This window comes from Oryzias melastigma, linkage group LG15 (assembly GCF_002922805.2).
Source record: "Oryzias melastigma strain HK-1 linkage group LG15, ASM292280v2, whole genome shotgun sequence".
In the NCBI taxonomy this organism is placed as follows: domain Eukaryota; kingdom Metazoa; phylum Chordata; class Actinopteri; order Beloniformes; family Adrianichthyidae; genus Oryzias; species Oryzias melastigma.
Genome location: NC_050526.1, coordinates 1,043,920 through 1,069,493, shown reverse-complemented (window position 1 = coordinate 1,069,493; position 25,574 = coordinate 1,043,920). Strand labels below are relative to the sequence as shown.

General features: G+C 34.8%; 2 protein-coding genes across 6 annotated transcripts in view; both read left to right on the top strand.

The window, feature by feature from the left end:
* The first annotated feature begins 1,526 nt into the window (after positions 1-1,526).
* myoz1a (myozenin 1a) lies at positions 1,527-6,109 on the top strand. Its single transcript, XM_024297128.2, has 6 exons — positions 1,527-1,747; positions 2,765-2,851; positions 3,036-3,223; positions 3,303-3,576; positions 5,120-5,285; positions 5,368-6,109. Exons 2-6 carry the CDS (start codon positions 2,767-2,769, stop codon positions 5,600-5,602), a joined length of 948 nt encoding a protein of 315 aa, XP_024152896.1. The 5' UTR covers positions 1,527-1,747; positions 2,765-2,766; the 3' UTR covers positions 5,603-6,109.
* A 368-nt stretch (positions 6,110-6,477) lies between these two features.
* The window catches only part of hhat (hedgehog acyltransferase), a 25,847-nt gene continuing 6,750 nt past the window's right edge, over positions 6,478-25,574 (top strand). For 3 of the 5 annotated variants that reach the window (XM_024297123.2, XM_024297121.2, XM_036215508.1), the window contains exons 1-11: positions 6,478-6,609; positions 9,233-9,369; positions 9,446-9,507; positions 9,822-9,935; positions 10,008-10,202; positions 11,931-12,137; positions 14,415-14,592; positions 16,433-16,583; positions 18,279-18,314; positions 23,154-23,355; positions 23,717-23,861. In XM_024297123.2, the coding sequence (XP_024152891.1) occupies positions 9,261-9,369; positions 9,446-9,507; positions 9,822-9,935; positions 10,008-10,202; positions 11,931-12,137; positions 14,415-14,592; positions 16,433-16,583; positions 18,279-18,314; positions 23,154-23,355; positions 23,717-23,861 (1,399 nt within the window). In that variant the 5' untranslated portion in view covers positions 6,478-6,609; positions 9,233-9,260. Of the gene's footprint in view, positions 6,610-9,232; positions 9,370-9,445; positions 9,508-9,821; positions 9,936-10,007; positions 10,203-11,930; positions 12,138-14,414; positions 14,593-16,432; positions 16,584-18,278; positions 18,315-23,153; positions 23,356-23,716; positions 23,862-23,956; positions 24,481-25,574 lie in introns of those variants that run through there. The other 2 variants (XM_024297124.2, XM_024297122.2) reach the window with 2 other exon arrangements.

Genomic DNA, 25,574 nt, shown 5'->3' with positions numbered 1-25,574 from the left:
TGCTGTCTCGTTGTCAAAACAAAAAATTAGATACACCTGCAGCATTTTGCAGTCAGAAAACTTCTCAAAGACATCGCATTATTCTAGGGTTCGATCAATGTCTGGACTTGAAACTTTGTGTTAGAATCTTTGCAATAGAAAAAAGTAATCCATCTGTTGCTATGAATTGCACAAAACTCCAATTGGAAATTTGGGCAAGATTTAGTTTTTCTGATTTGATTTGAAATGACTTATTTTGAGCAATCAAAGCAAGAATAATGCATGTGCAATACAATCAACAGAAGTTTACATCCATACAAAGATGTGTCAGATGTAGGCGTCAAATGATAGATCGCTTGAAAGGGAGTGCGAGGAAACGAACTTATATAATCCCACCCCAGCTCTACCTTACCATTTTCATGACTTATAATCAGATGTTTATACCTTACTGACATGGATTCAGGTCATTAAGAATCCTTAAGAAACAATAAATTACACAACTATGTAAGTAAATCTAACACTATTTTAGACTTTATCATAGCATATGCAGATCAATAATAAAAAAAAAATAAGTATCAAACATCCAAATATATGCAGATTTTTTTAAAATTAGAATTGTAATTAGTATAAGTTAAACTTTAGGAATCCAAGTGAAGTGAGAATTTGCATTTAAAGGTAATTAGCTGATTATTTTCTGCCAGTAGGTCCAGCAGATACAGTTCTGTTCTCACTTTGCAGCAATGATGAATTCATGTCTCTGCAAAACATGCCGATGACGGGGAAGTATTTGGAACTGACGGACAACGCATGTAAAGCAGCAGTGATGAGTGAGAAGGTAAACTTGCACATTCTAACATTACTATTGAATAACTCCTAAACTTTATGTTTTTTTAAAACGTTTTTTTCGCATAATCAGTTTACGCACGTTTGAATTCAAGAGATTATCATCAATATTTCTATATTGGGAATTTCCTAGTTCACATTATTTAACCCTTTAACACTGGAGCTCCAGTTTTTATGTTCATTGATTTATTGCAACTTTTCAACCGTTAACTTAATAATTAGAGCAGATTTCGAAGGAGAAAAGTCGCTTTTCTCCTTCAACATCTGCTGGAATTATCGTGTTAACGGTTGAAAAATTACAGAATGTTAAAGATTTTTGTGGTTAATTTGACAATGGGGTTATATTAATCCAGGGAGAATTTGAAATGTTAAATCATAATGAGGGGAATTGCAGTTCTCGGGCCTTAATGGAATAATCTTCACACATAAACTTGACCTTCAGCTGCCATGTGTCCTTGTACACAGCCTACCCTGAGACCTCTCCGTCTTTCAGAGACTCCCAAACTGTCCGGGAGTCCTCTGGGCTTATTTTATGGCTCTGTTCTGTTCCTCTAGATCTTTGCCACTAAATATAGCCCTGTGTGCCATCTGTGAGAATGATTTTCTCCCCCTTAATATCAACCATCAGCACTTTCAGCCGGCCATCAGAGACTTCCCCACAAGCATTAATGACCCTCCTCTCCCGTTTCATTTCGTACTCCCAACTTCAACCTCCTCCTCCTTCTGTCTTGACACTTCTTCCACCCACACCCCCCGACCCTCCGGAATATCCCTTATCTGAGTGTTGGGCAGGTTTTGCACTTCCCAGGACCCGAGTCCGTAGGGTCAGAGGCTCGAAGGGATTTGTAAACTTGCGATTAAGATCGAGAACTTCTGCTTGGTATTTATAGGTCTAATTCTCCTTCCAGGATTACAACGAAACCCGGTGAGTGGAGCTGAACTAATTAATCCGTTTTTCTAAAATAAATGATCAGAATTTCAGGTAATGGTGCAGAATAAAGTAGCATAAAGTAGAATAAATTTCTACAGTTGCTAAAACGAACTTTGAAAAATAGGTTAAATTGAAAAAAACTACTAAAAATGTAATAAAAAACACTCAGTTTGACTTTTTTTATGATGTAAAAACACTAAACAAATGGCTAAATGTACCAATTTCCTCATTGAAATGTCTTTAGCATTTGCAGACTGAGAAGAGAATAGTAAATCTCATATACATGCATTCCTGTTATGTTTTTGGTATGTAAAAAACAAACAAACTTGGAATTGTGTTGCTGCAGAAGTGTTTTGTGTTCTTTTGAGTCGTGTCAAGACCATTTGATCGATGAATGACGTCATTGCAGGTTGCTAAAATGTCTTGGCTGTAAATGGCCTTTAAAAATAGCCGCGGCTGCTTAAATTACCGCCAGTAAATGTGATGTGATGTTTTGCTACTGGGCCTTGAAGAAAGAGTTGGAGCTGAACGTACCGAGCTTTGGAGTTTCAAAGGGTTCTAAATAAGTGACTAATGTGGAGGGAATAAAAAAGCATCCGATGTAGGGATAAAAGACACAAGAAAAGACTTTCAGTACGTAGAATCAAAAGATCCTGTCATTAATTGATGTAAAGAAGCTTTTTACTGTCGTGGAATGTCGGCAGACACGAAAGATTTCTGCAAAAGCGACATCTCTGGCTCTGTTTACGCCGTGTGCAGATCTTGTGACCATACACACAACTGAAACACACGACGAGCTATACATTTCCCCATCTGTTCCACGGGAGCATTTAAGGAATCTCAGCTAATGACGTCCCTCTTTGAAGCTGAAAAATGAGTCACATTTAGGCCCTGCTTAATCACACCGAACCTTTTCTGAAACGTTAACTTCTACTTTATGTCGCCAAGAATGTTTGTCAAACTATCTCAAAATAAAGTTGTGTATTTTTGAACTCTCTATTTTTTGACCAGACATGCCTCTGAGAACACCTGCCCCCCTAAACAAGCGGAAAAAGCCCTCCAAGATCATCACCGACCTATCGCATATCACTCAGAATGGTAAGAATTACGTGGCCATGTGCTACTCTGTCATATAAATGCAGCACAGAAATAGACAGACACTGTATATGAGGGACTAATCTTAGATTTGCATGAAACAAACAGCTGCAGAAATGGTCAACTATAAAGATTTTTTTTGTTTTTTTGTATTAAAATGTTATCTTTTGTGCATCCTCTTATCTAGAATATGAGTCAGAACCAGAGGCATCGGAGTTCGACCTGGGAACGAAGATCCGGACTCCCAGAGACATCATGCTGGAAGAGCTCTCCCTGATGAAGAACAGAGGCTCAAAGATGTTCAAGATGAGGCAGCAGAGAGTGGAGAAGTTCATCTACGAGAACAACCCCGATATCTTCAGCAGCGAGTCGCTGGTGAGAGCCGAGTTTGTGGCGACTTCTCATCTCTTCAATCAACTTTATTTTTAAATGATTTTGATATTATATGTTTCAGGACAGCCTCCAGAAGTTTGTACCCTCCCTGGGGGGTCAAATGGGAGGTCAGACAATAAACGTCGGTGGGCATCATGTCAGTAAAGAGTATGGACATATGTATTTAGGAGCAATACCTGTAGGAGGGGCCCCTGTACCTCCGCCAAAGCCTGGAAGTAAAGGTGTTGGAGTGGGAGGAGCAGGCGGTGGGGTTGGAACTGAAGGTGCAGGTGGACAGGGTCGGGGAGACAGCCTGGGGAAAGCACAGGGGGCCGGCGAGTGGTCTTCACACAAAGGTAAGTTTGAGAAAAAAATGCATTAACATATCTTAAATGTGCTTGGAGATTAGGGCTGAGTATTGCCAATAATTTCCAGAGTCTATTTAAATTGATTAACTGGAGCCAATTTTTTTTTTAATCCTCTCAATTCAATTTTGAGTTTACACTAGTTTAGAATTACATTAATAATCTGTTTAATTTTTTTTTTGATATTTTTATTCTAATCTTATACAGTTCACATACTCTAAAATTTATTAGTAAAAAATCGATTTATAAAAATATAAATCAATTTAGCACATAATGCAAAAGTTCGCTAGCTTGATGCTAACGTTTAATGAGATTTCCCATAGGACGGCTAATGCTAACTCCTAAACATACATTGCCGACTAAATGAAAATCTGTATTTACTCACAGGCATGAATTTTCCAAATTCTTCAGATGAAATACTTTTTAAAATAACAATTGTGGTCTAAAACGTTGGTTTTGCTTCTTCTTCTTCTTCTTCTTCTGGAATAAGGTGTAATGCTGCTATAGCGCAATCGCCACCTAGTGGCCAAACTGAAACGTCCTCTTTTAAGAAACCATGTAACACTGTATGATATTAACAATCTCATTATTTTACCGAATCAGATTAAAATAAATAGCTTCAAAATATTTAGTAGATTATTAGCGTATTTTTCAAACAAATGTGTCTACATGTGTAAAATCAAAAATGGAATTGAATTGAGAGACTTAAAATAATTGTAAAAATCTGAATCAAATCATTTTCTGGAAATTATTATCAATACCCAGCTCAACCTCAAATGGAGGAGTTCCAACAATTGTTCTGCTTTTCCTGGAGGGCGTTTCAGTTTGGCCACTAGGGGGCGATCACACTATAGCATTATACCTTATTCCAGAAGAAGAATAAGAAAGTGTAACCAAAAAAAAAACCCCAGATGTTTTAGACCACAAATGGTTACTTTAAAAAATATATTTCCTTAAAAAAGTTTGTCTTTGAGTTTATAAAGATGTTCATTTAGTCAGCAATGTATGTTTAGGTCGACCAAGCATTAGCATTAGCCGTCCTATGGGAAATCCGATTATATGTTAGCATCAAGCTAGTGTACTTTAGCATTATATGTTAGATTGATTTCTACTTCTATGGACGGATTAATGATCTATTAAGCGTAGATCGATTAATCGATTTTATCAACCTAGTCCTATTACAGATCAAACAAAGATATCTAGCAAAATCTCTACAAATCACTGGAAAATACACTACCAATAAAAACCCCAAGACTTTCATTCCATAATTCTGAAAAAAATACAGTTCACAAAGAAGTACACTAACTTAACTTAATAAAATGATGATTAGGTCATTTTAAAATGAAAACATACACTTTATTTCAGATAATAGATTAAATATTATTTCAATTTTTAAGCAAATTCTTGTTTATTTTTTAGTATTTCTCTTTAAGATGATATTCTTTGTTTTACTAATAATATTTTTGTTGTGCATTATTTGTACAATGTACATAAAATACAAGTTTTTGAACCAATTTTTGACATTTTTTTGCAGTGGGTGGAAAAGCTGGTGAATCCAACAAGCAGTTTCTTGTGAAAACGTACATCTCACCATGGGAGAAAGCCATGAAGGGTGATGAGAACCTGCTCTCCACCCTAAAACCAATGATGCCCGGTCCTATTGACCATAAGGATTTGCCCAAGTACAAGTGCTTTAACAGGTACACTCCAAGCCCCTACTTTTATCGTCTGTGTTCACTAACAGAATAATTACCTGCCACTTGTCTCACCTTGATTCGACAGGGCTGCCATGCCTTTTGGGGGCTTTGAAAAGGCGAACCAGCTCATGAAATTCCAGTTGCCAGAAGCCCAGGCGACCAAAGAGGAGCCTGAACCCTCGGTGGTGTACCAGCACGACATCGGCTGCCGGCCTTCCTTCAACCGCACTCCTATTGGTTGGGTGGGAAGCAACGAGCCCAGCAGCATTCACATGGAGACCGATGCTGTGCCGTTTGATGGAGAGACGGACGAGCTGTAAAAACAAATCCTGTGATCACACTTAATGTACAAGAATACATGCAAGCACAACTGTATGTCACGATACACACACGTCGGATAGGTTGATATTTCTTAGTGGTACTGACACATTTAAAAGTCTTAGTGGTGGTAACTGAAAGTGTACATGAGTTGCTGTAAAAATAAACAGAATGGCAAAGGAAGAAGCAGCAAATATCACACTGAAACAAACCTTTTTGTTTAGTCACAGCTTTGGTTTGTGAGACACATAAATAAGTGTAATAAAGAAAGTTTTGTCAATAAGAAAAATAATAAATTATGCGTGAGAATTATAAATGAAATGTTACAGTTGTACATGTTGTCTTAATGTTACCTTTACGTTCATGTTGTTAAAGATTGATTATTTGTAAAAAGGTGATGAATCCCACACAAATTTGTCTTATTCAGTATGCATGTTGTTCCTTATCCCTACAAAGCATATAGGAAATATATATTTTGCCATAATAAACTGACATTATTTTTGAATGTATATGGAAATTCTGAAATCTGTTGTATTATTAACAACTAAATTCATAATCGGTAGTAAAAGGGGTTAAAATAAGAATTTTCTTCTACTATATGTAAAAAAAAATGTCAAGCCAAACTGAGTCGTTAATTGTATATTTTTAAATAATTAGTTGAAACTTAAAATTAGTCATTAAATTAAAAGAGGAAAATCTGGACAAATTGCAACTTTAACTAAAAACGTATATTTTATTCCTAAATATGTTACAAATGTATGTTAAAAAAGAAAAACATCACATTTTAAGTAGATAAATAAATAAACACATTTTAAAAATGCAACAACTACAAAAGCAGAACCAGTCAGAAATCCCTTGATGTCGCTAGCTGTACCACTACTGGACACATGGGGGCAGTCATCCTCTCTTCTCGGCCAAAGCAAAACAGGAAGAAGAAGAAGACGACATTCCTTTGAAAGAAACCGGGAGCTATCCGGCTAACAGCTAACAGCAACGCAATGGAAGCCGGGTAATTTATGATTTTTATCAGGTTTGAACTTAGCTTGTGAAACAGTGATAGTTCTCCTTCATTTCGATGATTTTTGGCGTTACATTTCTTCTGAAATGTGATAAAGAAATATTGGAATCAGTTGTCTAACGTCCTGCTTTTATATACAAGTACTTATCTGTTGGAAAAATGTATACAAAGATAATTTTAGTCCTCAAATTAAATGTACACTTTCACTTGTTTAAAAATACAGTTTGAAGGAACTGACGGTAATTCAACTAAAGCTAGATGAAAATGATTTTTGCATATATTAGAGATAAATGTCAATTTATTAACATGTAATAACTTGTATGTAACCATAGGATATTTTCTTTATCTTATAGCTAACCTATAAATTAATTAAATTAATATCTTAAAGATATTTGATATATGTATTCTTTTTTTCTTTTTTTTTTTTACAAAAATATAATTTTCCAAATTGTGAAACTGCATGAAATAAACAAATAAACCAGCCATAATCTAGTAAAGCCTTTTTTGTCTTCACCAAAATATAGTATTTATTGAACAATCACAACACTATAGAACAAAGCAAACTATGGCTTGACATTATAAAATAGTTTTAAAGTTATTACAATCAAACAGAGGGGGCAAATGCAGCAATGAACTGGTTCCTGAAGGAGCTTTAGCAATTTTAAATATAGCTTTAATTTGTTTATAAATATTAAAAACATTTTTAGTCTTATATTGTTTTTATTCTTGGTTCCTGAAGGAGCTTTAGCAATTTTAAATATAGCTTTAATTTGTTTATAAATATTAAAAACATTTTTTTGGGGGGGTCTTCAAATATTTATATGTGTTTATGTTAGATTTAACAAGACAAATTGTTATAGTCAAGCAGATTTCTTCCAATTAATTTTCTACTATGAGGCCAAATATGATGGTGTTTCATTAAAATGTTGGAGGTGGGAAAATATTTATCTGCCAATTATTTAATTCTTCCCAAGATATTTGCATTGTGGCCAAGCCAAACACTTGCACCACTGCAAAATATAACAATATTTTATAGGTTTCTAATTGTTTAAATCAAAGATGTAACTATGTCTTATTGAGAACAAAATTGCATCTAAAACTTAAATCATTTTTAACAAACATCCTCCATCAGACTTGACATTTTTCAGAAGAATATTTGTGAAACTTCCACTTTCAAACACAACAAAGTACTTTTCTAGGTACAAAATTGCATGCAATCAATCAAGGAAAATATTTGTACAATATATCAAAACAATATAATTAAAATAGATTCAAACTTAACATGGAGAGATGTCAATTTTTGCACCAAGAATAATAAAACCAAATAAAATTTCCTGTTACAATGTGAAAAAAAAATGAAATAATTACATCTTGTGGAATTTTTTAATTAAACGGTTACAATCCAGGTCCTTGAATTAAATCAATTAAAGTGATTCAATGTTCAATCCAATTTCATGACAGTTAACGACCCTAATCATGACAAATGAAAATTACAGTTTAATTAACAAGGAACTTTCTTAAAGTTATGACTGTAAAATAACAGTCATTTTTAAAAATTATTTAATTTGATCCTTACTATTATTTTAACACTAATTGCGTGTAATGGAATGTTTTCATAGTACATTATCCATATAAAATATTGTAACACATAACTTTCAAACACCAAAATTATGTTACAAGTTCTTGTTAAAAAACATTAAAATACCTATAAATACATTTTATTTCATAGTAATAATGAGGAATATTACTTGAGAAGTACAACAAAACAACACTTTTTAACGTAATATTGTTAAAGTAACACTCTATTTTATATGGAGAAATTCTGGCAACCCAAACTGACAGTTTTTATTATAAAATTTACAGTTTTTTTCAGTGTTTCGTAAAAAATAAATAAATAAAATAAAGAAAAACAAAAAATACAAACTATGAATTACTGGAGAATTCACTGGATCTACATTCTTAGTTCAAATCTGTAAAATCCTCCTCCCCAGTATGGAATGGACTTATGTTTAGTTTAGACTTATGTTTAGCAAAATTCAATAGTAAATTTAAATCCATTTAGCATCCACAAACATGATGTTATTGACATTTAATTTATCATTTCATCTATTTGTGTCTGTTTTATTTATTTTCTCCTCTGGGACTTCATGTAACTACTTGGATTTGGATTTATCTCAAGCAGTCAAAACAAAACAAAAAAACTAAAGAAGACAAACAAACAAAAAAAATACACATTTATATAAATATATCAAACTTGAAATGATTGATCACAGTTTGATGGAGAAAAAAAATAAACCAATTACTTAAATCTGTTTTAATTTAATAGAACACTAATAAAGAATGTAAATAAGAAACAAATGATCTCAAATGAATTAAAAAAAATAAACGTATTCTGTCGCTAACTGATATTTGCTCTTTTAAGTTTGAGCACAAAATCATGGCAAGATGTTATTATCATGACATCAATACTTGTAATTCATGTGACTTTTTATTTTAAGGATTTGGATTATTTTTTTTTAGCCTGAAAAAGTGAAAAAAGTGTGTCAACTATGAAATTAGCATGACATAGTCATATGGTTTTCTTCAGTTAAAGTTTGCATCTGTTTGTCATTAGATGCACAACATCATCTGGACTTTAGCTGATGAGGTCTCAGGTGTCGCCTCTGACCCGGACAGAGATCCTCCTCTACTGGGTGCTGTCTTTCGGCTCGCATCTATATTCTTTCTTCCAGCTGCACAAATTCTCCAAAGGTAAAAGTTGATGAAATGATTGGATTTGCTTTGCAAAGTGAAAAAGTGAAGTGAACCTCTGTTCTCTGTTTTGTAGAGCATGAAGCCGGATTATCGAGAGAATTCCAGTTGGAAAAGGGTCTTCTGGGGTTTAAAAGGGTAAGTTTGACACTTTAATTTGTTGGTCAGAGCTTATTCTAAACTATCATTTTTCTATGTCTAACTCAAATTTAAACAGATTACAGTGATATTTCAAAACACGTGATAAAAATTGAAGTTAATAAAGTAATAGGAATCAGTAAAGTGTTTCATAATACTTTCAAAAACCACTTAAATTCCCACTTTAACTATATTTAAATTCTTTATATATTTCCTCCATCATTAAAAACATGCTACAAGAACATGTCAAAAACATGATTTTCATTGGAGTGGGTCTTTAAATAAGCTTAAGAAAGTGAATCCGTCTTCTTCAGGATTTTTCAGACTTTGAGTGGAATTTCTGGAGCGAATGGGGCAGAAAATCGTTGCTGTGGACCCTTTTAGGTCACTGTGTCGTCTCCAGATCGTCTGCCTACTTTTACCCCAAGGTACAATTTAATTAAATATCAATTTAATTCATTTTTTACATTAATTTATGCACATTTTATTATTCTTCACAGCTGAAGGTGCTTGCTATCACACTATATGGCCTCCTTGCAGCCGTCAGTGTTCTGGGTTGTAAAGGTGTGAGTGTTCTGTTGGTGCACCTGGCGCTGATCTTTGTGGTGGCTCAGCTGCGAAAACCCGCTCTGTCCTGGATGTGTAACTTACTGCTGATCGCCACACTTTATCTACAGCCGATTCAAGAAATCCAGGTAAGTCGTGTCTCTTGATTTATGTTAGAGATTTAGTGTTTTTTTATGGTTTTGGTAAAATATGTTTAAAACGTACTATGGTGTATTAGGGACGGTTTACAAACAAATACATGCTTTTTTTAAATTTCGACTCTAAATCTTGTAAAGTTAGAAGATAAAGGAGGCGTAACAGCTAAAATACGAGAATGAAGTCGTATTTATTGATTGAAAAGTCATAGACTTAATTTATCACTTTTTTATCATAAATTTACGTGTTTATAAGTCGTAAATGAATGACTTCAGAGCTCATAAATTTACAAAAAAGACAATCATACATTTACAAAAAAAAGTTGTAAATTCATGAGAAAAAAGTAATATTTTTACGAGAAAAAAAGTCTTAAATTTACAAGGAAGAAACTCATTGACTCTAAACAAAAATGTCATAAAATCACAAGAAAAAAAACATTAATTTACAAGAAAAAAGTCAAAAATGTACAAAAAAAGCACATCTTTTAAAAATTGCCTCTGTTTTTATATTCTGTGCTTTATTTTGAGTTTTATTTTGTGTTTTACTGTGAAGCACTTTGTGATTTTTATCTTAAAAGGTGCTATATAAATAAAGTTTATTAATATTATTATTGTTAAATTAACAAGAAAAAAATCATAAATTAACAAGGACAAGAAGATACAAATTTACGAGAAAAAAGTCATAAATTTATGTGGAAAAAAGTCACATTTATGAAAAAAAGCTGTAAGTTGTTTATAAAAAAAATTGTTAAATTTATGAGAAAAATTTGTACATTTACGTAAAAAAAGTAGTCAATTTACAAGAAAAAAATAACTTAAAGAGAAAAAGTTATACATTTACAAGAAGAAAAGTTATACATTAACGAGAAAAAAATTTATAAATTTACGAGAATTTTTAAAATAAATTTATGAAAAAAAGTCACGAATTTACAAGAAAATAGTTGTAAATTTATGAGAAAAAAAGTCGTACATTTAATAGATTTAAAGTAATAAATTCACAACTTAAAATATTTTTTAAATGTTTTTTTTTTTGGGTGGCCCTAATACTCCTAAAAAAATAAATGACATTAAAAATCTGCGTTTTTGTGTTGTGCAGTCTAACAAAATAAACATAAATCATGTTTTTGCAGACCACAGAAATAGCAAAACTGCATTTTTTATACTTATTTCATCCATTCAAGATACAAAAATGATATATTTGTAAAAACACAAGAGGGCGACAGATACCAAAAGAAGAAGACAATTTAGCTATTCTGGCATCTCAATTATTACAAGAAACTAATTTAAAGAAGAAGATCTTAATAGTAGTTTCTATATTTTCTTATTCCTAAACAATAACTGGAGCAGACCTTTATCAAAGTTATGTATTATTTTTGATACAAACAAATGTCTAATTTACCTGAACTTTAAAATTGCTAATTTGCAAACCTGATTTCCAAGTAATTTAATATATTTTAGTAACATCATGTAGTCATATTTCCAACACAGCTAGCTATAAATGTCTTATACTGCATACATTATTGCTGTCAGTTCTATAGTTTCCATGGTTATAGGTTTACTTTTAGCCAGAGCAGACATAAATATTCCTTTTTTCTCCTTTAGATTTAGATTTCAGTAAAATGCTTGATAATCCTTCATTAAATCAAGTTTTTCTTTCTTAGGATAGAATAAGATAAAAATATTTCCTCTGTGTTATTTTGGGCGTACTTCTGTATCCGACAGAAAAGCTGGTACACGACAGAGGAGGAATACTATCTGCTGCTCTTCAGCGTGGCTGTCTGCAGCCTGCGTTTCATCAGTTTCAGCCTGGAGCAGTGCTGGAGCTCGCACAATGCTCATGTGCAGCTCTTCTGGCTGCTCTCATACACATTCTATCATCCCTTTTTCTACAACGGACCTATAATGACTTACAAAGCCTTCACGGAGCAGGTAAGGGTCCACACTGGAACACTGCGTAAGGGGGGAGCCTAAAAATAGAAGAAGAACTCTAATCTTCAGAAGAAAATCACTAGAAAGTAATAAAACAATATTTCCATGCATGCAGCAAGTCGGTTTTACTTTAGAAGAAATCTCATATAATAAGATCTTAAAAACTTAAAATTGAAGGTTAAACTGCAGTTCTAAGCTAATGGTTTGTATTTTTGTAGTTTTTATGCTCCTGATACCAGTTAATTTTGATTACAGGGACAAAAAACTTATGTAATAAGTAAACTTTAGACAGAAAAGGTAAAAAAAAATGGGTATAAGTTGAATAAATCCAAATAAAATCTAAAACTAGCACTTATTCTTGAAACAGAAATTGAATTGTTTGTTTCAGAAATAATGACACTGAGTCTAACTTGTCTAACATTTATTGAACTTTAAAATAAAATCCCTAAAATTGAACCAAAAATGACAATGTCATTAATAATAATTATTAGTAGGGTTGCACGATATAGTGATGATATGACTTCTAATACATGAACAAAAAAACATTAACTACTACATCATTTTTATTTTACTGCAGCAGTTTTATTTAAATCAAAATCAACGTAAATTATACTATACATGGATCCCACTAGCTTATACTGCGATTGAAAAAATTCCTTAATTGATCTGAATTGATTGAAGCTTAATGGATCAATAATTGATCCATAAAAGTAGAAATCGATCTAACGTGTAGTGCTAAAGTCCGCTAGCTTGATGCTAACCTATAACAGGGTTTCCCATAGGACGGCTCATGCTAACGCTCAGTCGACCTAAACAAACATTGATGTTTATTAACTCACAGGCTTGCATTTTACAAAAAAATTAAAGGTCATTTATTTTAGAGTAACCGTTTGTGATCTAGGGCAGGGGTCCCCAAACGTTTTCTTGTGAGTTCCACATAACTGTTTTTTTCTCAGATGGGGGGCCAAGGTCGGTTTGTAGGCTAACAGAAAAAGTGTAACAATCACAGCCTAAACATAAAGATTTATGATTATCCAGAAAGCCACACATAGCCAAATTTTTAATTATTAATTCATAGAAAAAAATAAAACTGAAACATTTTAAAAACTAGATGTGTAGCATTATCTGTGATAGATTAATAGCTGAAGATGCTTAAATTGATAGCTAAAAACACTGAAGCTGATTGCTAGCTAAAATATTAGCGAAGTCCCAAATTAGCCGAAAAAAACTCAGAAATTCTAAATTAACCAAATAAAACAGCTAGCATGTAGCTGAAATATTAGCTAAACTTCAAAATAGCCTAAAACTGAAAAAACCCTAAATTAGCCAAAACAGCTAGAATTAAGCTAAAATGTTAGCTAAACTGGAAACATTTCTTATTTAGCCAAAACAGCTAGCATACAGCTAAAACATTGGCTAAACTCCAAATTAACCTAAATAACTGAAAAAAGCCTAAATTAGCCACAGCAGCTAGCATGTAGCTGAAATATTAGCAAAATGCCAAATTAGCCTAAAAAACTGGAAATATTTCTAATTTTGCAACAGTTTGGGTGGCCGGGCCAAATGTGGAAGAGGGCCAGATCCGGCCAGAGGGCCGTAGTTTGAGGACCCTTGGTCTAAAGAACCTTTTTTGGTCATACTTTCTTCTTCTTCTGGAATAAAGTGTAATAACATAGCACGATCGCCACCTAGTGGGCAAACTGAAACGCCCTAAAGGGGAAGCAGAACAATCGTTGGAACTTCTTCGTTTGAGAATCCATGTAAGACTGTATGGTATTAACAATCTCATTATAATTATAAATTTTACAGAATGTGAAATGTATCATATTAGTATGAATATATTCAAAAAATGTGTCTAAATCTGTAAAATGAAAACTGAATTCAGAGAATTGAAAAAAACAAATTAGAATCGAATTGAATGTGGAAATTAGTGGCGATACCAGCCCTAATCGAGATGTTGATACATTTTCGATTTATTGTGCACGTCTTATCTTTAGTAGTAATAATAATCGACAATTAATAAATGATTAGTATTTTTGAGACAAAAATCTCGACCTGCTAATTTCATTTAAAGCTTGAAAAAGTTTAGAGCAAAGAGAAATTAAAACAACTTCTTGAGCATCTGAAAACAAGGTTTTAAATCTTTGCAAGAATTGGATAGTTTCCAGTAAAGCTGAGACAAAATATCAAATAGTTTCATACTACTGAAACTTTGGGAAGGTATTTTATGTACATGCTGTATGAGTATATAAGTATGATATTTGTTTCTATTTGCAGATGCAGAAATCTACTGAGGAGAACAACAGAACAAGCTTCACTTTGAGTCAGCTGATGTTCAGATTGGGTAGAATCCTCCTGTGGTGGTGTCTGGCAGAATGCATGATTCACTTCATGTACATGCACTCCATCCAGTCTAATGAAACCTATATAGAGATACTTCCTCCCTGGGCCTTGGGTAATTCCTTTTCCTTTATTTTTTTGGTGGGGGTTGCATAAAGGATAAAATGAGCATTTTTTGAAATCCTACATTCACAGGATTTTCCAACTGAAGTACCAATTCCAAAATGACTCATCTTTAATCCAGTTTTTTTTTACATTTTCTGCTTGTAGCTTAGCCAAGATCTCTTTTATGTCCCGGAAAAACCTGTGGAGGTCTCTTTAATGTTCAACTGGAAACATTGATTTCCTCAAAGTTTCATGGTGTTTAAAGCAGATTTTCACTGATTTAGAACCACAAACCTCTAATCAGGGATGTGGGTTGTGTTTAGTGCTGCCACAAACAATTATTTTAATCGTCGACTAATCACAGATTATTTTTTCTGATTAGTCGACTAATCGGGTCATGTGAAAACTGGATGTAAAACCTATCTTAACCTTTAAACTAACTAAAAACTAGATATATAGCATTACCTGCGATAATGCTAGTGTCAATGCTGTAAGCTGAATTTGGCCGCTGAAGATGCTGAAATTGATATTTAAAAATGCTGAAGCTGATAACTGAAAACACTGAAGCTAATGGCTGAAAACGCTGAAGCTGAAAGCCAGTTAAAATATTAGTTAAAAGCCAAATTAGCCAAAACTGAGAAAAGCCTAAGTTAGCCAAAACAGCTAGCATGCAGCTGAAATATTAGCTAAACTCCAAAATTGCCTAAAAAACAATTAACTATTTTGGCTAATTAAGTTAGCCAAAATTATAGCCAAATAAATTAAGCTACATGCTAGCTATTTTGGCTAAGATAGCCAAAATAGCTAGCATGTAGCTTAAATTTTAGCTAAACTCCAAATTACCATGAAAAGCTGAAAAAAAAAATCATACATTTGCTAAAATAGCTAGCATGTAGCTGAAACATGTGTTAAACTCCAAAACATAGCCTGAAAAAAATCCAAAATTAGCCATAATAGCTGACATGTAGCTGAAATATTTGCTAAATTCCAAAAATAGCTTAAAAAAAGCCTAAATTAGCCAAAATAGCTAGCATGTAGTTGAAATATTAGCTAAACTACAACATTGCCTAAAAGCAAAAAAAAAAAAACAAGTTAGCCTTAATAGCTAGTATGTAGTTGAAATTTTAGTTAAACTCCAAATTACCCTGAAAAACTGAAAAAAATCATAAATTTACTAAAATAGCTAGCATGAAGCTGAAATATGTGTTAAATTCCAAAACATAGCCTGAAAAAAAATCCAAAATTAGCCATAATAGCTGACATGTAGCTGAAATATATTTACTAAATTCCAAAAATAGCTTAAAAAACAAAAACAAAAAAGCCTAAATTTGCCAAAATAGCTAGCATGTAGATGAAATATTAGCTAAACTGCAACATTGCCTAAAAACAAAAAAACAAGTTAGCCTTAATAGCTAGTATGTAGTTTACATTTTAGTTAAACTCCAAATTAAATTACCCTGAAAAACTGAAAAAAACCTAAATTTGCTATAATAGCTAGCATGAAGCTGAAATATTTGTTAAACTCCAAAATAGCCTGAAAAAAACTGAAAAAATCCTAAATTAGCCAAAATAAGAATAATAAGAAGAAGAAGCTACCATGAGGCTGGAATCTTTACTAAACTCTAAAATAGCCTAAAAACACGTCATAAATGCCAAAATAGTCCAAAAAGCTAACATAATGCTTTTATAACTTTCAACTTTACTACACCCTGACTCCATATAATATAAAGTAACGACTAATCGACTATTAAATTAGTCGTCGACTAATCGTTACAGCCCTAGTTGTGGTAACTTAATAAATATTAGCACTTTATCTTCGTGCATGAATGTAAACGTCCTCTTTGCTGCAGGTGGTCTGGCCCTGGCTCTCGTCCAGTTTTTCTATGTAAAGTACCTGGTTCTGTTCGGACTTCCTTGCTTGCTTGCTTCCTCGGACCAGCTGGTTCCTCCGCAGCTTCCTCGATGCGTCAGTGTCATGTACAGCTATACGGGGATGTGGAGGTATGTTGCTGCTGCTAACCCCTTAAATGTTCTGATCCGGCAGCTCTGAAACCTCACTTTGGCGGTACCCTTGAGGAAAAGGTAAAGTCAAATGCAATAAGGGCCCACTTCATCTTAGCAATGAGATCCAGACGGGGAATTGTTTCATCTTGTGTCATTACTGGCAATGGAACAATAGGTCACCTAAACACGAGGAGCTCTATATATCTCTTTCAGATTTGCTATAAATTGGCTCATTCTTTCATCCTGTGAAGTAAAAACAGAGGTTTAAAATCCTTAAATAAAAAAATTATTCACTGGAGCATCATAGTTTGATGGTTTCATATTGAGAAAATCTGCACAAAAATACTTCTTCTGTGGTGTTTTCATCTCTAGGACGTCTCCCCTTCCTAGAGCATAATCCAAGAGATTAAATTAACCAGATTTATTTAAAATTTGGAGACATTTTCATAAAATTCTCATATATTTTCATAAAAGCTTTTAATATATTGTTATCAATTTTGTTCCTACAGATTTTATTTTTGTGCATATTTTACTTGTTTTTTAATTACTTTTTAATTTTCAATCCCATGTTATTACCTTTTTCATGGTAAATTAGTAATTAAATTGTGTAAAAAAGATGGATAAAAATGAAATCTGTATGAACAAATTTGATAAAAATATGTGAAAAGCTTTTATGAAAATAAAATCCTTAATTTCCCCCTTTTGATCCCTTTTAGGTTTAAATCCCATCCACCCGGGAACGGACAATAAACCTCACAGATAATCAACATAGACAAAAATACAAAATAAAATACTACAGATTTCACACTTTTATGCTACAAGCTACACATGTCAGGCTTGTTTAACACCACAAAAGCTGTGTCTGAAAAGATTATGCCTGTTTCAAGCTGAAGGGGTCACAATTGCTCAAGTTAACTGACAAACACAGAGCAGAGTTTGTTACATGGAAAAGAAGATGAAAAAGACTAAAAACTAACAAAGGGTTTTAGAAGAAGTTGCAAACAAACTCAGGAAATAGATGTAAAAGGCTGGAGTTGCTCAACACCTTTAGAGAAATTCTAATTCAGCTCAGTATTGTGCATTTAAACATCCTACTTGAGCTCAGTAATTATCATAATGAAGCTGAATAAGTTCTGTTAAAACACAATCTCCTTAACGAAGGTTGGTTTTTCTGACGGTGCTGTTTAAGTTAATTGGGTTGAACACATCCAGCTAGTGTGAAGAAATGTTTTTTAGCATTTATTAAGAAAAATGATGATTTTACTGCACATTTGTGTTAAAAAAATGTCAGTTTGTTAGCACAATCATGAGAATGATCAGAAATAAGAAATGCATTCTTACATTTTGGGGAAAAAATGTAAAGCTGCGAATGATAAAACGGACTGTCTGTGCAGCAGACCAGCCAATATGCTGACACGGGAGTACCAGCCCGCGTGCTGAGCTGGTCGATGTTGACAACATTGATGGAATGTATAAAGCTGTCCACTGACATCAGTGACTAAATGGTTTGAATTTATTGACGCTGCCAAATCGAATCTTTGTAACGACAAAGAGGAGGCATGCACACGCGCGTGCATCCTGCAGAAAAGGCTGCGCAGGTCTCCGTTTGTTGCAGGCTCAGGTGGTTTCTCACTCAGTGCAAGATTATTATGTAAATTTTCGACTAAAATATCTATTTCTTTTCCATCTCAGACACTTTGATGAGGGCTTGTATCGATGGCTCATCAGGTAAGAGGCTCTTCATGAGCGGCGGACTCACTAATTTGCATCCTAACACTTACCAACAGTTTCAAATGTCACCTAAATCAAACAGTTCCTCTCAAATTAGAAAAATTCTGGATGTTTATTTTCATTGCTTCACACTTTATCTGTTATTCATTGCACATTTAAATAGCTCATATCCAGTGGGACACTGAACTTGGCAACAGAACAACCAAAAAAAAAAAAAACCTGCCTGTCTTGTCGCAATGGACAAGGATGCTGCATTTGCACACAGGCTTTCTCATGTTTATGAGGTTTGTACGATGCCGCTGAATGATAATCCTATTGCATTACAGCTCCCACACCACAGAGAAATGCCTCCCTGTTTAATATGTGCATACGTAACGGCGCGATTATCTTTTTTCTCACTAGTACTTTGGACAACACACGTTATTAGTCTCCTTTCTTTTAATGATGCACACTCGGCTGAGTTCAGCCTAAAGGGAGTTTATGGTCTGTTTGGTTGAGATGCACGTTTGCTGCGTCAAACACACTGAGGTTGTCAGCTATAACAATTTTTTGGGAAATGTCTCTCATCCTTGTTGTTATGTGCAAACTGGGATTTGTGGTGTTCTACTCCAGTAATAGTGCTGCCACTAATTTTATTTTATTTTATTATTATTTTATTCTGATTAGTCGACTAATCGGGTGACGCGCAAACTGGATGTAAAGCACAGATCTTAACCATCATTAGCTTTGAACTTATTAAAAACTAGATATATAGCATTACCTGTGATAATGCTAGTGTGAATGCTGTAAGCTGAATTTGGCCACTGAAGACGCTAGTGCTGATAGCTGAAGATGCTAAAATCGATAGCAAAAAATATAGCTGATAGCTGAAATCCCAGAAGCTGATAGCTGAAAATGCTGAAGCAGAAAGCCAGCTGAATTATTAGTTTAATGCTAAATTAGTCTGAGCAACTGAAAAAAGCCTAAGTTAGCCAAAACAGCTAGCACGCCGTTGAAATATTTGCTAAACTCCAAATTAGCCTTAAAAAAATGAAAAATTACTAAATTAGCCAAAATAGCTAGCATGCAGCTGAAATACTAGCTGAACTCCAAATTAGAAAAAAAAATAAAAATAAAAAATCCTAAATTAGCCAAAATAGCTAGCATGGAGCTGAAATATAAGTTAAACTCCAAAATAGCCAACAAAACGAAAAAAAATCTCTTTTTTTTTTCAAAATAGCTAGCATGTAGTTGAAATATTAGCTAAACTTAAAATAGCCCCAAAAAACCTGAAAAAAAAATCCTAAATTGGCCTAAATAGAGCTGAAATATTAGCTAAACTCCAAATCAGCCTTAAAAAATTGAAAAATTCCTAAATTAGCCAAAATAGCTAGCATGCACCTAAAATACTAGCTGAACTCCAAATTAGAAAAAAAAAATGAAAATAAAAAATCCTAAATTAGGCAAAATAGCTAGCAAGGAGCTGAAATATTAGCTAAACTAAAAATTATCATGAAAAACTGAAAAAGTATAAATTAGCCAACATAGCTTGCATGTACTTGAAATATTAGCTGAACTCAAAAATAGCCTAAAAGTAAAAAAAAGCTTAAATTAGCCAAAATAGCTACCATGTAGTTGAAATATTAGCTACATTTAAAAAAGCCTTAAAAACTGAAAAATAAAAATCTAAATTGGCCAAAATAGCTAGTTTTGTAGTTTAAATATTAGCTAATCTTCAAAATAGCCTAAAAAACTGAAAAAAGCCTAAATTAGCCAAAATAGCTAGCATTTTGCTGAAATACTAGCTAAACTCCAAAATAGCCTAAAAAACCTTAAAAAATCCCCAAATGATCCAAAAAGCATAATGCCGTTATAACTTTACACTTCACTCTGACTACATATAATATAAAATAACACTTAATCGACTATTAAATTAGTCACCGAATATTTTAATAGCCGATTAGTCGACTACTCGTGGCAGCCCTATCCAGTAACGATAGTATTTCAGATCCAGATGCACAACAACATCAGACTGACACCAGTTTAAACAGGGAGAAATCCCTCCATTTAAATTGCAAATTCAAGTTTCCATTTTAGTTGTTTTTTTCCTGCCTAATAGCATCACTTGCAATTATCCCTCTGCAGATGCAAAATGATACCGGTGATACAAAGCCCCGGCGGTTTCTTCCCGCTAAAGTGCTTTTAAAGATCTTTCAATGCAGTTCGGAAATTCAGCCGGACCTGTGTGAAGAGCGCGGGATGCGAGTGTAGGTGTTAAATGATGTGCTCGACATGACTCACTGACACCGCGTCTCCCAGGGCAGCTAAGTGGCTCATTCTTTGCCATTCCGTTACGCATTTGCTGGCCCTATGCTGTTGTTTCACTCGCACTGAGTCAGAGGGGACGGCAAGTGAGCCCTCTTTATAGTCTGAAAATACGGAAGACACGATGCCACATCCTGACCTATAACTGGTTAAAAATTTGGAGTTGCTGTTCCTAAATAAAACACGTTGTAATATTTAGAAGATTGCTTCATCTGCATGAGGTAAGCAGGTGTTGCATAAAAAAGATTATGCAGGGATATAGCATAAGCCTGAAAATGATCATACTTAATCAGCTTCTGTTTACAAACCAATCACATCCAAACAAATTAAACTGATGAGGAGCTGCTCGTCTTGTTGAGGTCTTCAGTTCTCCCTCCATCTGCTCTCCTACCTTCCTCCTCCCTGGCCCGCCCGTCTAGCCTTTCTATTTAAGGCTCCGAAAATGCTGGCTCATCTTTCTGATCATTGATTGGCCACGGGGGAGCTGGGATAATTAGTTTTCAGCTCAGCCGCTACGCACACAATCAAACGTTTGTTGGCTGCGTCGGACTGATGTTGCATGTTCCGCCCGGGCTTCCCGCAGTATCTGAAGCCACTTGTTAGTGATCGGTGGTACATTATTAAAATCAAAAGGCTGTCCCGTGAGAACAGGAGCTATTTTTGTAGTGTTACATCATCAGATTTTTTTCATCTTTGGTAAATATTCTGGAGGGCCTGGTTTGTATTCCTTTCGTGGTCTCTAGAGCTGCGTCAGTTGGGTTTGATTAAAAATATATCAATGAATACGATTGTGTTACATCTACAGTGGGGCAAAAAAGTATTTAGTCAGCCACCAATTGTAGAAGTTCTCCCACTTAAAACAATGAGAGGGGCTTGTCATTTTCATTCTCAACTATTTAAGATAAAACGGGGGGAAAAAATCCAGAAATGTTATAGTATTTGAAGTATTTGGTCAATAGAAAAATCTCAATATGTCGTTATATACGCTTTGTTGATAATGACGACAAACAAACATTTTCTGTTTGTCTTCACAAGGTTTTCACAAACTGTTGCTGGTTTTTTGGTCCATTCCTCCATGCAGATCTCCTCTAGAGCAGTGATGTTTTGTGGGAAACATGGAATTTCAACTCCCATGAGATCTGGAGACCGGCTAGGCCACTCCAGGACCTTAAAATGCTGCTTACGAAGCCACTCCTTTGTTACTGGGGCAGCGTGTTTGGGATGGTCGTCATGTTTCATGATGGAAGGAGGTTCTCTCCATAATCTGACCACACATGGCCCCACTCATTCTTTTCTTTACACGGATCAGTCGTCCTGGTCCCTTCGCTGAAAAACAGCCTCAAACCATGACGTTTCCACCCCCATGCTTTACAGTAGGAATGGTGTTCTTCTTTCTCCTCCAAACAGTGGAGTTCTTACCAGAAAGTTCTATTTGGTTTAATCTGAGCCATCCTCTTCTGGATCATCCAGATGCTCTCTTCAAACTTTAGACGGGCTGCACATGTTCTGGATTTAGCAGGAGAACACATCTGGCTCGGCAGGGTTTGTAGAGTTACTGATTGTAGTCTTTGGTCCCAGCTCTCTGCAATCATTGGATATTGGGGATTTTTGTGATCATTTTGACCCTACGGGTTGAGATCTTGATAAGGGCAGATCATCAGTGATCTTGGTTGTCTTCCATTTCTGAATAATTGTTGATTTCTTCACACTAAGCTGCTTACCTATTGTAGATTCAGTATCCCAGTCAACAATTTTGTTTCTGGTGTCCTAAGATAGCTCTTTGGTCTTGGCCATAGTGGAATTTGGAGTGTGACAGTTGGAGGTTGTGGACAGGTGTGTTTTATATAGATAACGAGTTCAAACAGGTGACATTAATACAGGTAACAAGTGGAGGACAGAGGATCCTCCGACAGAAGAAGTTACAGGAAATCTTGCTACTTTGTAGGTCACCAAATACTTATTTCCAGAAGTGGTCTAGGCAATCTCCAAATCTCAGTCCCATAGAAAATCTTTGGAGGGAGTTGAAAGTCCGTGTTGTCCACAGTTCCAAAACGTCATTGCTCTAGAGGAGATCTGCATGGAGGAATGGACCAAAACATCATTGCTCTAGAGGAGATCTGCATGGAGGAATGGACCAAAATGCCAACAATGCTTTGTGAAAACCTTCTGAAGATTTGGAGAAAACATTTGACTGCTGTCATTGCCAACAGATGGTGGTAACAAATTATTGACGTTAACTTTTGTTACTGACCAAAAACTTTTTAATTTGCAAAAAAAAAATGTAAAAGTCAGGCGATGTGATTTTCTGGATTTTTTTTGTCTTTCATAGTTGAGGTATATTTATGAAGAAAATACAGGATTTCTCAAATTTTTTAAGTGGGAGAAGTTCCAAATTGGTGGCTGACTAAATACTTTTTTACGTCTTTTTTGCAATTCACTGCTGAATTTATAGCCTGTTTATGGGTTTCAATAACTAAAGATGAAACTTTTAAGTGAGAGTTGTTTACCGAAGAGTTTGTCTTCATCCTTTAGATACATCTACGTGCCTCTGGGTGGGTCGTGGCACGGTCCTCTTCACAAACTCCTCTCCACTGGTGTCGCATTTGCATTCGTTTGCTTCTGGCACGGAGGTCACGACTACTTACAGTACTGGGCCTTGATGAATTGGGCCGGAGTGCTGGTGGAAAACGGAGTGGCGTCTCTTCTCTCCTTACCCCGCGTTCGCGTCACGATCGTAAGTTTCAAACTTCAACCGTAGCGATTAACGATCATTAAACTTTTCCTGTAGCCAGAAATAAGTCATCTGATTTAATAGGAGATAATGCCCTGAGTTCTACATAGAGTTCAAACTACTGACAGACTGATTGGTCCGTATTACAGATAATTGGAATCTATATTTAATGCTTGAACTGACTGTAAGTATTTGCACACGTTCACTGTAGAGACTCCGACTCTAAATAACGCCAAAGTCTAAAGGGATTGTGCGTAATCTTTGTTGTTTACGGTCACATGGTGGGTTCGTTTCATGAGCTTTGTCGATTTAGAAAAGGGAACTTCTTGTGATTTTTCTTTTTTTGTACTTGATGATTTCCCAGGAGCAGAATTTCTCCATGGCGATGCAAAGACGCTGCGCTGCTCTTCTGTCTGCCTTCTCAACCGCTCTGCTCATCCTGTCTAATCTAGTGTTCCTCGGGGGTACACATGTTGGCAGAATCTTCTGGAAACGTGTGTTTGTTCAAGGTAAATTGCTCGGCACTCACCCAGTAGGAATTGTGTAGTTTTTTTTATTATTACCATTAATTTAATTCTTTTTTCTCCTTATGGTTTTTTTCTAGTTTAGATCTGCATGACAATAAGTTGTATTTAAGATGGAATCAATTATTTAAAGTCCCACTGTTTAGTGAGTAAAATAATAACTCAGCCAGCTATTTTGAGTATCAAAACCAGAGCGCCGTGTCTGCTTTATATTGTGCCAGTGCCCGTTTTCCTTTTGGCACTTTTATTTGGCTGATTTGTTACCTAAAGCGAGATGGCAGGCTCTCCTGAAGCCTGTCCACTTATGATAAGCAGCCTGAGCTCCACTCGAGTTGCCGCCGTGCTGGGAGTGGAATCAGCTCCGAGAATTCAACCCTGATTAATTTTCATCGTATGCCGTCACGGGCGCATTTAAAATCCTGTGTTTCTGGAGGTTCGCTGACCTGAAGCTTCCAGGTGTGTGCTTACAAAAAGACAAGAGGAGAGAGCCAGCCGCTTCTTCATATCAGTTTCTAAAAAAAATAAAGAGCTTCTAAGAACAGCCTCATAAAATTTACAGCAGATCTGTGCCATGCTATGGGTGATATAAAAAACAAAATAAAAAGAGCTACGACTCAGACTTGACATGTCCTCCTCAGCGTGTTAAATGTTAATTAGGTGTTTGGAAGTTTTGCTAGGAGAAAAAATATATAAACTCTCACAAAACAGCACTTAAATAGACAATAAAGTGGCATTTGATTCAACAAAGACTCCTCAACTATTAAGCACGCCAGTGGAGGTATGATGGTTAGACCTTGCATTTGCCTAGTTTTTTAAACAGTAGTTTATTGCATATTTATCCCTGAATCATTTGGATGTCAGTCATCCTAAATCTACATGACAGTAAAATAAAATAAAATAATCAAGGTTTTGGCTTCCAATCACCTTTTGATCTATTTTAAATTATAACTAGAAAAGTTGCATTACCTGCGATAATACTAGTGTGAATGCTTTTTGATGAAAATGGTAAAGCAATTTACTGTAATTGGTGAAGGGATTTACTGAAAATGCAAAATTTTAAATTTGCTTAAAGACTGAAAATTTCGTTTAAGAAAAATGAAAGAGCGCTGAAGTTTACCTAAATTTCTGAAAAATTTATAGTAAAATTGCTTAAAAAATCCCAAATTCTTGACAAATTTACAAAAATATTTAGTCTTGGTTACATATGAGCTGAACTCCAAATTAGCTAAAAAAGCTAGCTTGTTGCTTAAATACTAGCTAAACTCCAAAATAGCCTAAAATTCTTCAGTAAACTAAATTAGTAAAAAAAAAAAGAGGATGGCTGTGGTGCAGCCGTAGGGCGGTCGTCTCCTGATCGGAAGATTACGGGTTCGATTCCCACCTGAATCAAAGTATCCTTAGGCAAGACACCAAACCCCAAATTGCCTCTGGTGGAAGGCTGGCACCAGTGTTTGGTAGCGTAGCCACTATCAGTGTGTGAATAGGTGAATGTCTCTGTGACTGTAAAGGACTTTAGCCTTCAAGGAAGGTAGAAAAGTTCTATATAAATATACGCCATTTACCAAAAACATGAGCCTGATGCTAAAATAGAAGCTAAACTCTAAATTAGCCCTAAAAACCCCAGTAGATAACAAATTTGTCAAAAACATTAGCATGTTGATAAAATATTAGGTAAACTCCAAAAAGCTAGCTTGTTGC